This window comes from Otolemur garnettii, unplaced genomic scaffold (assembly GCF_000181295.1).
Source record: "Otolemur garnettii isolate 467f Iridium unplaced genomic scaffold, OtoGar3 scaffold00005, whole genome shotgun sequence".
Taxonomy (NCBI): domain Eukaryota; kingdom Metazoa; phylum Chordata; class Mammalia; order Primates; family Galagidae; genus Otolemur; species Otolemur garnettii.
The window spans coordinates 25321338-25339787 of record NW_003852400.1 but is presented as its reverse complement, the minus strand read 5'-3'; the positions used below and the strand labels follow the sequence as shown (position 1 = coordinate 25339787).

Sequence of the window (18450 nt, the reverse complement as noted above, 5' to 3'; positions counted from 1 at the left end):
TTGAGCCCAGGAGTTGGAGGTTGCTGTGAGCTGTGATGCCAGAGCACTCTACCCAGGGGGACAGCTTGAGGCTCTGTCTCAAAAAAAAAAAAAAAGATAGTCTTCTTCAATTTATTTCTCAAATCCCAGTTTTCTTGAACATTATGAATTTTATACTTTTGAATATTTCTGTTATGATCCTAACAGGAAGTGTTTGCACTATGATAATTACTATTCAGAAATTTTTGGTGTTGAGAAAAATGACTGGTAAATCCAAGTTGATGAGCATAAGCTGATGCAAATGCTTGCCACCTTAGACTAAATAGCAAAAATGTCGTTTACTATTTTGGCAAATATAAGCTATAAAATTTGCTTAAAAGGCATGAAATGAAGTTTCAAAATTTTCCATGTTATACTTTTTTATAATGTAAAGATAGATTTTAATCTCTCCTAATAGCAAAGTATGAAAGAATAAAGTTTTATTTTACTTAAAATCTTATTTTATTGGTATATTTCTGACTTATTTTCTATACAGGGAGATTTAGGACCTGTGGGGCCCCAAGGACCAATGGGCCTGCCTGGAATTGGGAGTCAAGGGGAACAGGTAATTAATGCCTTCCTCCTTTGCTTTCGGTATAGAACATTCTGGCCCAATGTTGGGGTTCACTGAAATCCAGTCCTGCAAACATGTATGAGTATACTTGATAGTTAAATTGCAATGGAATATAAGCCTGGGAGAGAATGTAGGAAAGGCTTAGATAGTTTCATAAGAAGATGTTATGTTTTAGAACTTCCGAAGACTTAAAAAATAAATTGTACATTTCATGATGCTGTGAATTTTAATTAAAACCTGATTAAGGGAAAGCATTTTGAGGTAATATTTTATATTTTTAGTTTCACTTGGGAGTAATAGTTTATTTACCTGTTGATTCATGTATTTTTTCTCCTTGAAAAGTTGTGGGTAATTAAACTCCACTCTCAATGGAAGTAGTATTTCCCATCCTCTAGCCATGTAGCGATGTAAAAACAAACATTATCCTTAAGCCTAAGACCAGGGGTAACCATTTAATTTACAGGGCACTCTTTCTGAATAGAAGCAAACCACAGATAGGATTTATAAATGACATTTGGCCTCTCTTGGGTAGAAGAAAGGAATGCTCTCTAAGAATGTTTCTCCATGTAGGCCTGGAACTGCTTCCAGAATCTTCTGGTAATTTCAAGAAAAGCTGGGCAACTGTGTTAAATCTAAATAATGTGCAGATAATATAACAGTACTCTCTACTGTTGTTTACCATATGCCTTTACCTACATAGTCTCCTTTAATCAAAATGACCAACAGATCCAGATTTGTGCTGAATATCCTCCAAGAATAGGGTGACCAGACGTCCCACCTTTGGTGGGACAGGCCCGCTTTTTAACAATTTGTCCCGTGTCCGGCGGTGTTTTAAAAAAGTCCAGATTTTTGGAAAGAATGCACGAACGGGAGGGAGAATAGGAAGGGAATATATAGTTTTTGCCTGCCATGTGGCTATTTCGCCAGAATATGAGTTTTATATTATTTTTGTTAATTTTATAATGTTAAACTGTAATAATAACAAATAATTGTTGAGAAGTGATTATCGAGAACTGCTTATCAAAGTTTGCATTGTTGTCAGGCCCTGCCCTGCCTGGTACCCTGTCCTGCCCTGCCCTGCCCCAGCCTCCCCCGACCCCATGTTGTCCCGCTTTACAAATGTTAAAATCTGGTCACCCTATCCTAGAAAAAAGCAGCAAGTGAGTTTGAATAAAATTTTTGATTCAGATTTGGATTTTTCTGTTGCCAAGAGAATGAATAGCACTTCCTTTATCTAGGGTATTGGGAAAAGAGAGAAAAAAATGAAATAATTTCAAATCTCATTGTTGGCATTAACTTTGAGTTTATTTCTTTTTTTCTCTTTGAGTTTATTTCTAAACATCTGCCAAATTATTATTACTTTTTTTTTGTTAGTCCAAGAAACAGCAAAGTTGGATTTGACTCTTTTTTTTCATTACCTTACCCTTGGCAGAAGTCCTAATATAATACATTAGGAGGATTAATGTGCAGAAGCAGCCAAAGTAAATCTGTAAATAAATATTTAGATAATAATTAAGAGCTGGATTTTTTGACAACTCAGAGATCATGGTTTGACTATCCCTGTGGGTATTCTCAAACTTTGTAGTTTATTTGCTGGTGTTAGCCAACACTATATTCTGATCCTTAGAGTGGCTGGACAGTGCTGTCCCATCTTGGGTTTAGTGGTGTTCTTGGTGCTGAGTTACCACCATGGGCCTAAAAATGAGGCTCGAAGACAAATCTGGATCTTTGAACTCTGGACCTTCCAGCTGCGGCTTCCTGTTACCTTTAATGCTGGTCCTTGAGGGAGGTTATTGTTCTTTAGTTTTAAAAAACACTTAACCTCCTTAACTTCTTCCATTTTCAATGTTGTCCTTATCCTTAATTTAATATGTTTATCAATTGTATTCTTGTTATATTAGATCTTCCCTTTTTTCTTATAAAAATGAATTTTCTCCCTCATTTGCTTATGAGAGAACTTTTCTTTCCAGCAACACATTTACAATCTCTCTCAAATGGCCTCTAGAATTTTTTTTTTTTAAGACAGCATCTCACTATGTTGCCCTCAGTAGAGTACTGTACTGTCACAACTCACAGCAACCTCCAACTCTAGGGCTTAAGCGATTCTCTTGCCTCAGCCTCCCAAGTAGCTGGGATTACAGGCGTCTGCCGCAATGCCTGGCTATTTTTGTTGTTGTTGTTGTTGTCATTGTTGTTCTAGCAGGCCTGGGCCAGGTTCAAACCCGCTAGCCCTGGTGTATTTGGCTAGCACCCTAACCACTGAGCTATGGGTGCTGAGTCGGCGTCCAGATTTTCATTAAATATGTAGAGGCTCCATCACCTTAGATGTAAAGTGAAATATATAAAAATATAAATAACACCATATACACATATACATGTATGGACGCACCCCTTTTTATACCCACAATTTGAAAGAGAAAGTCAAGTGTTTGAACATTCTCCAGTTTGGTGTCTACTATTACTTCTTAGAGGTTAGATCAAACCTTCAGTTTAATATCCTGATACATACTGATTAGTACAAAGAGGATGTAGGTTTGTCTGCATGTGATAGAGCTCTGAAATGGGTTAACTATTTCATAATTAAGGTATAATTTTATTTCTCTTATTTAGAACTCCAAGCTGGTGTGGTGGCTCTATTCATCAATGTCCTTGGGTTCAGCCTTCTTTATGCTTGCTAGTCAACCTTCCTGAAGGTGCTTTCCTTGTTCCCATGCTCCTGGATGGCCCCCATATCATTGTTCCAGCCACTGGAAAAAGGAAAAGGAAAGGAGGAGGCACACCTCTTCCTTTAGGACTAAGTGGAAATTGCACACATTAATCCATGCACATCCTATTAGGGGGATCTCATCCATGTGACCACACGTGGCTGCAATAAGTACTGAAAAATGGGGTCTTTATTCAAGGCAGCCATGTGACCCAGCTGAAATTTTTCTTACTATGGCAGAAGGGAAGAAATGTGTCTTATAGTTCAACTGGCAGCTTCCCTCACACCATTCATCAAATGTTTATTCAGTATGAATAATCTATTGTGGAGTGTGAACTAAATTTTTACTTTAGAAGATTTGAAATTTATCTAGAAGTCTTCTTAATTTCCCTGATACTATTTAAAAAATTTTTATTTTAAAGGGAATCCAAGGTCCTGTTGGTCCACCTGGTCCACAAGGGCCCCCAGGACAAGGCTCACCTGGTTCCAAGGTAACTTTCTGAATGAGAGGAGAGTTTAATATATCTACAGTATAACTGCTATTTTCTGCTAAATGTGAGTGCATTTAGAAGAGAACAGCATGAATTTAAAAATCATAATCTTAATGTAAAATGTTACTAATATTCCTAACAATTTAGAAAATATATATTCTGTATGCTTTAAGAAACTCATACAGTCTTTATGTGTTTTGTTTTGTTACTTTTACGTATGAGATTGTATTCTAGCAACTCAAATAGTAATGTCAGTAGAGTCAACCAGTGAATCCATGCCTCTCTGTTGGCTAATTTTCATTGTTACCAGAACTCCCTCAGGAGATTCAACTAACAAAACCTTAAAAAGATGGTGTCAGAAATGACCTAACAAAATTGTTCTGTGAGTTTAGCAATCGATTACCTCTTAAATTGGAAGGAACTATTATTTACCCCTTGAGGAGAAGCGTGGCACTTTAGTTATTTAACTAGCTATCCTTAATGTTGCTGCCAAGAATTACTAATCACTGTCAAATAAATAAAATACTTGTCTGCAACTGGTTGCCTTTGAGCTCTCTCAGAGCTATTTATGTGAGCAGCAGCTCAATAGAACACTGTTGTGTCTTTGCAACTTTTGACTTGGAACTCATCATCAAAATCTCAGGTGGTTTCCTCTGGCTGTGATATTGCTCTGGATTGGCAGTCACTATGTCATTGGCTTCTCATGTGTCAATTTTAGTTGTTATGGAATGAAACTGCCTACCCTTTCTAGGTGCCTTCCATAGGGGGTCTTTAAAATCAATTTTCAATATGCTACATGTTCAAAATTCATTAGAATATTTGTCTGTCCTATACTTAAAGTCAGATCATATACAGTATATCATATGTGTATATTCTATACATAGGATATGTATCTATCCCATATATACATTCCAAATTTGGTGAAAATCTGTCCATCTGAAGGGATTTCAGGATATATCTATATCTATATCTATATATTAATTACATGAAACTGTTTTACTTTATTGATATAAGGTAGTTCTTCAGAGAGCAAAACTAGGAATACATTATTATTTTTTTCTGCTATATTCGAATACTCTTTCCTTACTAGGGAGAAGTAGGCCAAATGGGACCTACAGGCCCTAGAGGACCAGTGGGAATTGGAATACAAGGTCCAAAGGTGAGTTGCTCATGTGCTCAGACATGATTTGTTAATTTATATATTTTATAAGATTTCTTTCATATCCAAACACAATATAGATCATGTATCATCTAACTATGTGTAACTACCTTTTTAAATGTGGCTACTGTTGCGTTGGGGTTTTGCGAGAGACAGACAGCGTGGCCACAGGTGTAGTCTCCCATCTGGAATTATTATGATGAAAGAGACAGACTACCCGCTGATGGCAAGTAGCAAAGCTTTATTGTTCATGACCACCTTGTATAGTAGGCTGGTCACTTACACTTTATTAATTAACAAGCAAAGCATTCATACTACTTTTCTAAAGTTAGTTCAACCTTCAAATAGACACAAAGTTTGAAACCTTGAGACAGTTGCAAAAGGGAGTATGTCTAGAGACTAGAGACTACCAAGAGGGGAGTAAAACCTTGGAGTTATACTATGCACTCACTGTATTACAGAAAGCAGGTTTATGGCCTCTGTTTCTAGGCAACCTGGAGACCTACGTAGTTTTCTGATAAACTTACCTTTATCAACTTCTAGGCTGTGTCTCTGCAGGAAGGCTTTTAACCCTTTCCTCACAGGCTTAACAGCCACATGGCCAGAGTCACTGCCGATGGGTTTTTAGGCCCAAACCTTCAGGCCCTGTTCTATGTTGACCGAGGCTACCGGGTCTTTGACAGAGTTGCTTTCCACAGAAGTCTGTCCGCCTGCTTCTGGAGTTTAAAAGTGAGCACACAGTTTGCAGGGTTTTACCCCACAGGCTTCTACTACTATAAGAGTTACAATTGCACGTATTGCTTGCTTTATATTTCTGTTGGACGGTGTTACTCTTAAATACACACTCCACTAGAGCAGGCACCTCAGTTACTTTGCTTGTTAGTGAATTCTCAGCTTGGGGGACATGATAGGTACTCATTAAATACTGTTGAATAAATAAACGAGTCCTTAGTTTACCTTTCACAATTTCTATAACTAATCCTGAACTTATATAGGACTTGGTGAACCATGTTTAATGCTAAACTTCATTGTCATTATTCTTGCAATAATTTGAGTATTAAAAGAATAATATACACATTATATATATATTTAAATGTAAAATTACAAAGGATAAAAAATTTATCCATATAGTAATCATAGTAGCCATTTTTGCATGGCTTTGATGGTTATACAATAAATGGGCTAAGTGATAAGTATGTTGTACAAATGAACATACATATATATACTATAGACATGTGTTTATATATGTAAACACACTTATTCTGTTATATATGTCAATTGCAGAGAGGCAACATGCACTATAGTGAGCTCCACTGTCAGACTACTTGAGTTCAACTCTCAGTTTTGCCACTTACTGTATGTGCAATCTTAAGCTTCTCTTAATTAAAAAAATGAAATATTTCAAATATACTCAACATTAGAGAGAAAATACAAAGGGCAGCAATGTATTTCATAGCCCAGATTTACCGAATGTTAACATTTTGCCATATTAACTCTAATTTTTTTTTTTAATTTTTGAGATGGGATTTCGCTCTGTCACTCTAGATAGCGTGCAGGGGCCTTATTAGAGCTCAGTGCAGCCTCAAACTCCTGGGCTCAAGGGATCCTTCTGCCTTAGCCTTCCAGGTGGCTGGGACTACAGGCGTGAACCACTTTGCACAGATCCAGATACTTTTTCAAAGAAATATTACAGATAATAGCTAGGAAGCCTCCTGCTTGTCCTCCCCAATACTATTGCTCTCACTTCTCTCCTGAAACATAATCAGCATTATAAATTTGGTTTAAATAATCATCATTATGAATTTAGTTTATCATTCTTTCAAAGCTTTTATAATTTCTCACACATGTTTTATCAAACCATATATAGTAGAACCTCCATGGCTGACCACTTTCCTACATTGACCACCTCCTTAAGTTGACCTAATTTTCATAGACCAGACATGTACCACATGTATATATCAGTACAGGAGGCCTAGTTCCTTGTGTTAACCATCCCCATATGTTGACCAGTTTGTTAAGGTCCCTTGGGTGGTCAACCTACAGAGGTTCTACTGTATTGCTTTTTTGTGGTCTTAAACTTAATGTATTATTCTGTAATATATTTATGGTCACTCATATTTTATTTGTGTTTTTCTATATCTTTAATTCAGTTATTTTAATTGCTCTGTAGTATTGCATTGTATGAAAATATCTTATTTTATATTTATCCATTTTTCTGTTGATGGATATCTAAATTGCTTCTCATTTTTGCATTTGCTAACAATGCTGCCATGACATTCTATTTCTTTTTGTAAGTCAGGATACAGGCTTCTCTGACTTGTAGCTGATAAATAGCTAGAGGTACAATGGGAAGATCATAGAGTAGGCAAGTCTTCAATTTGATTTTTGGGCAGAAATCCTGCCCAAAATAGCTATGATAGTTTAGCCTCCTGCCAGCGGCAGGTAATGATATTCTTTTCTCTACATCCTTGCAAATATGCAGTGTATACAAATATATCCTATGTATTAATTTTTATTCCCTACTAATTGTTTGAACAGTTCTTCATGTGCTTAATGGCCTGCATTCATGTTTTTTAAGGTTGAACATTCCTTTTTTATTAATTGTAGTTCTTTATATATGGATATTAATCCTTTGTTATATAGGTTGCAAATATCTTCATCCCAGGCTGTGGCTTATCTTTTTCACTTTACTTAGAGTACATTTTTCTATACAGAAGTTTTAAATTTTCATGCATTTCTATCCCTTTATGATTTGTGCTTTTTAAATATTATTTAAAAACACTTCTTGACCTCAAAATCATAAAGATATTCTTATGTATTTTTATCTGAAAGTTTTAGTGTTTTGCATTTTAAGTTTAGTATTTTAATCCACATAGAATTTTGTGTATAAAGTGAATGTGCAGATCTGTTTTTTCCATCTAAAGAACCAGGTGTTCCAGTGTCAGTTAATAGTTTATATTTTTGCCACACTGACTTACAGTGCACCTGTCACGTATCAAGTTTCTGTATTTGTGAGGATCAGTGCCTGAGCTTTCTGTTCTACTCCATGAGTCCATTTATGTTTCTCAGTGCTATTATTTCCCCATTTTGATTAAGATGGGTTTATAGTAAGTTTCATCATCTAAAAGAAAAAATACTATTGTCTTCTTTCTTGGTTATTATCAATTCTAAGATACATACTTTAGTAGTGTCTTATCTAATTTAACAAAATATTCTATTTGAATTGCATTGAATCTACTGTTTAAATAGGGAATCTTTTATACCACAGAGTAAAATTCTAATTTTTCAGGACAATATCTGTCATTTTCTCCATAAAGATCTTACCTCTTTAGTTAAATTTATTCCCAGATACTCTGGAGAAATTTCTCTTTTTCTACATGTTCTAATTATTTGTTACAGGTTTGTAGGGAAAGTGTTTTTTGTTTTGTTTTGGTATATTGATTTTTAATCCAGTCACCCTGTAAAATCTCTTAGTACTTTTGTTCATAGAGTCTCTTGATTTTTAAATTTTTATTTTGATTTTTTTATTTTATTTATTTATTTATTTTGAGGCAGAGTCTTAAGCTGTTGCCCTGGGTAGAGTGCCATGGCTTCACAGCTCACAGCAACCTCAAACTCTTGGGCTGAAGTGATTCTCTTGCCTCAGCATCCCAAGTAGTTGGGACTACAGTCACCCGCCAGAATGCCTAGCCATTTTTTGTTGCAGTTGTCATTGTTGTTAGCTGGCCCAAGATGGGTTTGAACCCACCTTGGTGTATGTGGCTGGTGCTGTAACCACTGTGCTATGGGCACTAAGCCTTGATTTGAAAATTTTTAATGTACATAAACATATTGTTTGAAAATAAAATTTTACCTATTCTTGTTTGTTTCTTCTTTCTTTCATTATTTTTATTATTTGCATGGCTAGGATCTCTAGTACAATATTTAACAGAGGTGACTTTAAAGGAAGTACTTCCAAAATTGCACTCTTAAATGTAGCATTTGCTGTAAGTTTTTGATGAATAACCTTATTAGGTTAAGAAAATATCTTCCTATTTCAATTGTACAAAACATTGGTTGGAATTGTAAATGAGTATTGTATTTTATCAAATTATGCATCTACTGAAATAACTATTGTTTTCCCCTTTTAACCTGTTAATACGATATATTACATTTACAGAAGTTTTAGATGTTGGACCATCTTTGCATTCTTGAGATAAACCCAGTGCATCACAATGTATACTTTTTTGTGATAATAATTTAATTGACTAATTTTTTACTCAGAATTTCATTTTTGATAACTACAAAGGGTACTAAAAATGTATACATATTTTAAGAAAGGAAAAAACTATTAAAATTGTAATACTCAAGTCATATTGACTTCTGCAATTATAAGAGATAAAGATACAATATACAAGATAACAAACATTATCAGTATATATTGAATATTAAATTTTTAGTACAGTTTTTTCCTTTCTTAAAATGTGTATATATTTTGGCACCCTCTGCATTTGTTATATGATAACACATAATTGCACATATTTAAAGTGTACAATTTGGTAAGTTTTGACATATGTATATGTTCTTGAAGTCAACACTACAACCAAGATAAAAAGGTATCCATAAACCTCAGGAATTATCACCTGTCCCTTTGTGTGATAATAGTGTCCTTCCATCATCCCTCCTTACTTTGTTCTGTCTTTACTGACAGGCTTTTGACAGATCTGCCTTATGGTTATCTTCTTTTCCATTCAGCTGATTTTTGTCATCATAGGTTAGTTTGCATCTCCTAGAATTTTATGTAATCATTTACTATTCATTTATTTTTTTCCTGGCTTCTTTTCACTCAGCAAAATTATTTGGAGGTCCACACTGTAGCATGTGCAAATAGTTTATTCCTTTGTATTGCTGAATAGTATTCCAATATATAGATAAACCTCAATTTGTTTACCTATTCACCTGTTGATAGAAATTTTGGTTGTTCCCAGAATTTGGATATTATAGAGCCATTATGAACATTTTTGTGTATTTAAATGGGCATTTAAAAAATTTTTCTTGAGCAAACACCTAAAGCAAAATGCCTCGGTCAGATGGCAGGTGACTAGGTTTTCAAGAAACTGCCAAATCAATTTCTAAAAAAGGATTTTTATTTGACCATATTTTTGCTGGGTATGGAATTATAGGTTGCAGTTGTTATTTAGTTTTCTTCCTTTTAGGACTTTTAAGGTGTTGCTCTAGTGTCTTCTCCCTTGCATTGTTTGTGATGAGCAATCAGTTATCTTTATATTCCTTTTTCTACACAGCATGTATTTTTTCCCTCTGGATGTTTTTGAGATTTTCTCTAAATTATTGGTGTTGAGCCATGTGACAAAGTATGTCTTAGACATATTTCTTCTGCTTGGTATTAAGTGATGTTCTCAGATATAAGGGTTATCTAAGTTTTTCATCAAATCAGAAAAATATTTTGCTAGTATTTCTTGAAATATCACTTCTCCCCACAACCCAGGAACTCTAATTTTACTTATATTAGGAATCTTCAAGTTGTCTCACAGTTCACTGATGTTCTGCTCATTCTTTTTCAGTCTCTTTTTTCCATGGGTTTTATTTTGGATAGTAGTTACGGCTCTATCTTTCAGTTTACTAATCTTTTCTTCTACCATACCTAATTTGCTTTTAATTCTATCCAGTGTACTTTTCTAATCTAGAAGTTCAATTTGATTCAAGTGTCATTCTCCTTTCATGTCTCAATTTAACATGCCTCAAGTTTTCTCTAATTTCTTGGCTGTATGGAATTTAGTCATAATAGGTTTTTTTGTTTTTTGTTTGTTTGTTTTGCAGTTTTTGGCCAGGGCCAGGTTTGAACTTGCTACCTCCAGTATATGGGGCCGGCGCCCTAATCTTTTGAGCCATAGGCGCCTCCTATAATAGCTGTTTTAATGTCCTTATCTACTAATTCTATTATTGGTATCTTTTCTGGGTCAGTTTTGATGGATCACTTTTTCTTAACACAATGGGCTATATCTCCCATCTTATACAAATGTCTGATAATTTTCAATTGGATGTCTGACATTGTGAATTTTACCTTTTCGGATGCTAGATATTTTTGCTTTCCTCTAGTTTTGAATTTTGTTCTTGAATCCTTTTAAGTTACTTGAAAACAGATTGAGCCTTTAGAGTTTTGATATTAAGCTTTGTTAGGTAGGACTAGAGCAGCCTTTAGGTTAATTTTCTCCCATTACTGAGGCAAGACCGTTTTAGAACTTTAATCTATGTCCTCAGAATTGTGAGGTTTTCTTTCTTGTCATTCAGAGCAGGCACTATTCTTGGCCCACTGACAGTCCTCTTTAATCTTTTAAGTTGATTCTTTCCCAGGTTTGTGGTAGTTTCTTCACACATGTGTGCTGAATATTTGAGGGGGATGCTTAGAAGAGTTTCATACTTTTCTCTGTGTAACTCTTTCCTCTCTGGTAATCTTCCCTGTATACTTTTGAAACACTAGCTGATCTTGACTCCTACATTTGTTTCTTTAAATTAGAGAGATATCTGAGCTTTTCCTGGCTTCTCTATCCCTAAGCTGTGGCCTAAAAACTTTATTCAGGTAGTAAACTCAAGGGAAATTGAAGCATTTGATTGAACACTTAAATTGCATCTATATTTCACAAGTAGACTGGTCTATAATGTTAGTTTTCTTGTCATTATATAATTTTTTTCTATCAAAGTTATATAAGCCTCATAAAATAAATTGGGTAGACTTCCCCCTTTTTCTATTTTTCAGAACTGTTCATATAAATAGGGAATACATGTTCTTCAAAGGTTTAAAAGTTTGTTAAGTCTTAACTGTAAAACCAACTTAGCCTGTGATCTTGGAAGGAGAGGAAGTAGAGAGTTTCAGTTGCTGATTCTGTTTGTTTAATGGTATTGGTTTAGTTGGCTTGTCCATTCCTTTTTTACATCATTTATGTAATTTATATTTTTCTTAAAGGTTATCCATTTATTGATGTTTTCCAATGTTTGTTTAAAATTTTAGTTAGTAAATGCAGCAAGGACACGTTCGTCCTGCTTGAAAGTACCATGTGTTTTTTCTTGAAAATTTTAGAAGATTTATTATTTTGGGGGGGGGGTGGGGGGGACAGTTTCTTGCTCTTGTTTAGATTGGCCTCAAACTCCTGAGTTCAATCAGTCTACCTGCCTTGGCCTCTCAGAGTGCTAGGATTACAGGTGTAAGCCACTGCACCTGGCCAAAAGATTAATTCTTAGTCATAAATTAACTTTAAGTAGAATTATTGAATATTAGAGTTAGAAGTGATATTAGAAACGAAATTTTTCATTTCACTTTTATACTACTAATGTTTTCCTAGAGCTAATGGAAACTGGGTAGCTTAAAAACAGAACTGTATTATCTCACAGTTCTGGAGGCTAGAAGCTCAAAATCAAGGTGTCTGTAGTGCCATACTTTCTCCAAAACCTGTAAAGAATCCTTGGTGTCTTTTTAGCTCCTAGTGGTGGCTTTGATCCTTGGCATTACTAGGCTTGTAGCTGCATCACTTCAGTCTGCCTCTGTGGTTACATGGTCCTCTCTCTGGGTCTGTCTTCAGGTGGCATTTGCCTCTTATAAGGACAGCAGTCATACTGAGTTAGGACCCACTCTAATGGTCTCATTTTAACTGGATGATATCTGCAAAGATCCTAGTTTCAACTAAGGACACATTCATAGTTAACCAAGAGTTAGGACATTAACATATCTTTTTGGGTGTCACAATTCAACCCATAAGAACAGAATCCAAAACTAAGGCCCAGAGAGGTTAAGTAACTTGCCTAAGGTCAAATAGTTCAATTACTATTAAGTAATCAGATTTCTCAGAGGCATTTCATAGACACTATCAGATCCAATTGCAAGTCCCTCAAATGGAGGGCATATAAATAAAACTTCCAGAAAATAAAATCTTTGTTCATCCACTAGGGGGAGCCAGGCTCAATAGGGGTCCCAGGACAACCAGGAGTACCAGGAGAAGACGGAACCGAAGGCAAGAAGGTAAGACCAGGTTTTTCATATTACTGGAATTAAAACTATATTATATACTGATATATTGATCCTGCAGGAGCTCAGATTAAATTATCCAGGACAAATTTAGTCTCCTTAAGAAAAAAAGAGCCCATGATCCTAAATTTCCCTTATAAAGAATGCCTATTCAAAGACTGAGGTAGTGTCTTATATCCTCTGCCTTTTCTCTGGCGTTCTGCCTATGGTGTTCTCCAGTAAATTACTTGAGGATTTCTAGAAAGCACATGCATTTAAACTTAAGAGAAACATACTTTTTTCTCTCTTCAAAATGAGACTCTGTAAATGCATTCAGGAAGTAAGGTCATTGTAAAGATTGTCTGAAGTATTTTGAGTTGACATTTGAAATATTCATTTTTCAATAAAAGTAGTGAAAAACAGCAGATGTAAAGGCTGAAGGTCTTTCTTGTTAAAAAAAAAAATCCACCAAATGCGAATGAAGAGCCAAAAGAAAGTGAGCTTATTTGGTTTGGAAATTGGCTGAGAAATTAGACTTTCTCATGAAATTCCAGCTGCTGAGTTAAAGTGGAATTTGGTGTTGTTTTATTCAAGTTGGTAAACTTCCAAATTAATTTTGAGACTAGAGTCTAGTATGTTTTGGAGGATCTCAGGTGAATCCACTGACAATAAAAGGAGACAAGGTGGGATTATCCGCTCCCTTTCCTCTAGGGAGAAGCAGGGCTTCCAGGAACAAGAGGCCCAGAAGGACCGCCTGGGAAAGGACAGCCTGGCTCCAAGGTATGGAAATGACAGCGTGTTGGGGGAAGCAGCCTATCTGTGTCCTCATCCTGATACTAAGAAGCCAATTTAGGAGAAATTTGATTGTTATTCTTGGGGTGTCAAATGTGTTTATGCCTGGCTCAAAGTTATAAATGCTATCTTATGAGTTTTTGGAAGACAGCAAGTATGTGCTATTAATTTTTATTTTGCTAACCTTTATTATGCGACCCAGCATATGGAAGAATTCAACACATGTTTTCTCAATAAATGGTCAGACTGACATTTAAAAAACACCCAGGAAGGAAAGGAAACCTTGAGATACATCTTTGAGATTTGACAGTCCATACATTTTCTTCAAATGTTTATAAAATCTCACATAATAATAAGAAATATCACCTTATTATATGATGATTTCACTTTACAACTTTGCATAAATTCATTTTACATTCTGTAGAAATAAATGCTAGTTGGATAACATCTTTAAACGTCAAGATGAGAATGTATAAATTCATCTATGAGATCATTAGTGACATAACCTAGGGCCAGATGTTCCTACAATTTTTATGTGCAATCATCAATGCCTATAAAAGATTCTTATGGAATATATGAGTCACGTAAAAATAAATCTATATGCTTATCAGTGTTCTATTTATAATTTTATTAAAATAGTAATTGATAGCTTAAGAAATCTGTCTTGTGAAAATATTAGCTAAAATTGCATCCTTTACCTTAAATGTGAAAAATCTGAAATTTAAACATATTTTTAGGCTTGAAGACATTTTTATTTACCAACTTACCAGAGTATGAGATCCTTTTGTTGGGAGGTAGGGAAATAGGGAATATCTTTTTAATATCATGAAAAATGTACTTTTAGAAATATTGGCCTTTTAACATTCAGAGAAGAGATATTTTCTAGAACATACTTTTGGAAAATAGACACTTGGAATTAATAAATGAAGCTGTGAGAATGAATGATGTCTTTGAGAAAGAGAGCTGACGTTTAAGCCCCACACTGAGTGTGCCCAGCTCAAGGAAAGGATAACTCCTTGTGGTCTGTAGCTGAGGCCATTTAAATGTAAATGACTACACCATGATTTTCAGACTTGAGCATCAGAATAATCTAGACCTGGGTCAGGTGCGGTGGCTCATGCCTAGCACTCTGGGAGGCCGAAGTGGGTAGATTGCCTGGAGTTCAGGAGTTCAAGACCAGCCTGAACAAGAGTGAGCCCTCATCTCTAAAAATAGCCAGGCATTGTGGCAGACACCTGTATCCCAGCTATTAAGAGAATGCATGAGCTCAAGTGTTTGACATTGCTGTGAGCTAAGACGCTGCAGCACTTGACTGAGGGTGACCAGGTGAGACTTTGTCTCAAAAAAAAAAAAAAAGAATAATATAGACCCCATATCCAGTTGGCAGTTGGAGAAAGAACATTCAGAACAGTATGAGCAGCATAGTACTGTGTTGGAGAGAAACCAAGGAGAAAGGGCTTCAAGATGAAAGCAATGGGTGATATGAAACGCACCACTAGGAAAATGAGAATATGTGTTGGAAAGAGAGGCCACTGGATTTATGGTTTGAGGTGATTTGTGGCTTACGGAAGGCTATTGGAGAAGAGTGGTAGGAAAATGTTACACGGCCCAGATGTGCCAGGGTCCAACGTTGCCACTTTCTTACATTTAATTGGGTTCCTGCTGTTGTCTTGCAAGGTGATTTAAGTCAATAAATTATATTAGTGGTAATGAATGAAAGAAAATAAAGAATTGTGGTTGGATTTTTGTCTCTACTAGAAAATTATAATGATAAAATTAATGATATTTGGATATTCAACTTTTTTTATACTTATGTTACTGCTCCCCATTAGTACAGATCATGGGGAGTTGATTACGTCTCTGTAGATTCCACTGGAGGTCACCTCTTCTTCTAAGTGAAATGTGTGCTTTGCTGATGACCATGGGATAAGCTAGTGGTTCTAAAGTGTGGTCCCTGAACTGGCAGCTTCAGCATCACCTGGGAAGATGAGAAATGCAAATTCTTGGGCCTCAGTGCAGACATATTAAATCAGGAACTCTGGGTGCGGGGCCTAGATCAGTGGTATAATAATCCTTACAGGTAATTCTGATGGCAAGTTTAAAAACCATAATGTAGTCATGTATATCATAAATGTTTAAATGGCCTCAGCTGCAGACCACAAGGAGCTATTTCATTCTTGAGCTGGGCACACACCTGGATGTAGTTCCTTGTTGAAAGATAGTTTTGTTGGCTCGGCACCTATAGCTCAACCCGCTAAGGCGCCAGCCACATACACCTAAGGTGGCGGGTTCGAATCCCCAGTCCGGACCCGCCAAACAACAATGACAGCTGCAACCAAAAAAATAGCCGGGCGTTGTGGCGGGCGCCTGTGGTCCCAGCTACTTGGGAGGCAGAGGCAGGAGACTCGCTTGAGCCCAGGAGTTGGAGGTTGCTGTGAGCTGTAATGCCACGGCACTCTACCCAGGGGGACAGCTTGAGGCTCTTTCTCAAAAAAAAAAAAGAAAAAAGAAAGATAGTTTTGTAATGCCGTGAGGCTTCCAGTTGAAAGGCGAAGGATTCTTTTGGGGGAGCACTACCTTGTACAACTGTGCTGGGGAACAGCTAGTAGTCAGTTTCTAGCTCTGCACCAGGTTAATGATCAAACATCTTCCTACCAGTAAAATTATTAGCTGCCTTTGGGGGAAAGAATTAGACTCCTCACTGAGGAAGAAATAGGGCTGTGGTTTTAAAAAGCATCTCATTTTATGTTTCATAACTGAAATAGCAGGAAAATGGAAAAACAGCATGAAAAGCACAGATAACTCTCTTTTTTAAAACTGTGAATGTCTTAGAACCATCTGTTAATAGACTAAGGGTGCAAAAGTACTGTAAATTCAAATTAAAGTTCCCAAAGAAAGATACAGAGCTAAGATTTTAAAAAATATTCAATCATATTGAATAAATAGTGAAGACTGAACAATTCTAAAGTTGGGTCAATCTGCTCAAGGACATTGACAAACCCTGCATAACTCAGTGGTGCTCAGGGAACAGCACTTTAAAGTTGGTGTTGAGAGTCTGACTCTGCCAAGGTCATTACAAGGTTAGGGAGGGTTTGTTAATACAATATCTCTATTTTTATAATTATTTTCACAGGGAGATGAAGGAAAGAAAGGGAGCAAAGGAAATCAAGGGCAGAGGGGATTTCCAGGGCCTGAAGGACCAAAGGTATGTGCTTTTTATGTTCTTATTTATGCTTTGGGGAGATTGTAATTGTGTCTGGCTTTAATAGAATATCAGATTTATATGAAACATTTGAATCCTTGTTTCCTTCCAAGAAATACAAAGGAAAAAAAATACCCCAAAGCCCCAAATTTAAAAAATCCTTAAAAAACATATTATTCCCAGACCACAATAAAATGGAAAGAAGAGATTACATAAAATATTTAATTTTCATAGGGATACATATGCTTCTAAAAGAGAATCTGCATATCCATCCTCTCTGGTAATCACCAAGTATCCAGAAGTTGAATAAAGTGAGGACCATGGGCGACACAATTCTCCATCGTCTTATTTTGTTGAACGACAAGCCCTTAGCCAGGGGTGTCCAGCATGCACCCTGCAGGCCACATGCAGATTATTTGAAGATTGTTTTGCTTATCTGTGGTATCAGATATCATGACAAGTATGCATGGACCTTTTCTTTTGCTCATCAGCTTTTGTTAGAGTTTGGGTAATTAATGTGTGGCCCAAGACAATTCTTATTCTTTCAATGTGCAGTAGAAAAGAAAAAAGGTTGAACACCTATGCTAGAGTGAGGGCCAGATCAGTGATGATGAAGCACAGGCTTCAGAAAGCTTGTCTGCTACTGCTCTACCTGATCCTTTTGGAGCTAGTCATTTCAATAATAGAAAGAAGATAATAATATGATCTATTTCACAGGGTTGCTTGAAGAATAAAAGTGTTAATATAGCCCTTGGGACAGTGTCTGGTTCTAAGTGTCCAATACATGGAGTTATTCAGAGAGAAAAATCAGATGAAATGAAAAGGAGGGATCTGTGCCCTGGTATGTCCAGAACAGGACACTGAGGACCATGTGGAGGAGATTGTGAGGCAGGTAATTAAATAGATGTCCTGACTTAGCAGCAGTGAGTGCTGAGGTCATTTGAATGGGTCAGGAAACAGAAACTGCAAACCTAAGAGAGTTCATGTCTCTAGGAAGGTGCTAATTTTAAGAAAGAGACATGGAATGTATTTACAGAGCAGATGATTAAAGAATAAATTTTAAAAATGGCACTCACAAGATTAGACCAAGTACAAAACAAAACATCACCTGTAGATCAGTAATTCTTAAACTTCAGTGTCTGTCAGCATCACTGGGGGAGCCTATTATAAATCCAAATTTCCTGGTGCCACGCCCAGATGTCTGGATTCCATAGAAAGAACAATAGAACGTTGTATTAGTATTAATAACCATGATTACGCTTTATGTCTTACTCTTATTCAAAGTGAGTATTTTTCCGTGACTGAAAAGAAAGCCATTAAAACATGAAGATGAAGATTTGCCACATTTTATTTTTTTAAGTTTTTTTATTAAATCATAGCTGTGTACATTAATGCAATCATGGGGTACAGTGTGGTGTTTTCATATATATTTTGAAATATTCTCATCAAACTGGTTAACGTAGTCTTCATGTCATTTTCTTAGTTATTGAGTTAAGACATTCATACTCTGCTTT

At 36.0% G+C, this 18450-nt stretch overlaps 1 protein-coding gene across 1 annotated transcript in view; it reads left to right on the top strand.

Annotated features, from left to right (window-relative positions):
- COL28A1 (collagen type XXVIII alpha 1 chain) overlaps positions 1-18450 on the top strand; it is a 190010-nt gene that overhangs the window by 79215 nt on the left and 92345 nt on the right. The window contains exons 15-20 of the mRNA XM_003782701.2: positions 515-583; positions 3719-3787; positions 4878-4946; positions 12886-12957; positions 13654-13722; positions 16868-16939. Of these exons, the coding sequence (XP_003782749.1) occupies positions 515-583; positions 3719-3787; positions 4878-4946; positions 12886-12957; positions 13654-13722; positions 16868-16939 (420 nt within the window). The remainder of the gene's footprint in view (positions 1-514; positions 584-3718; positions 3788-4877; positions 4947-12885; positions 12958-13653; positions 13723-16867; positions 16940-18450) is intronic.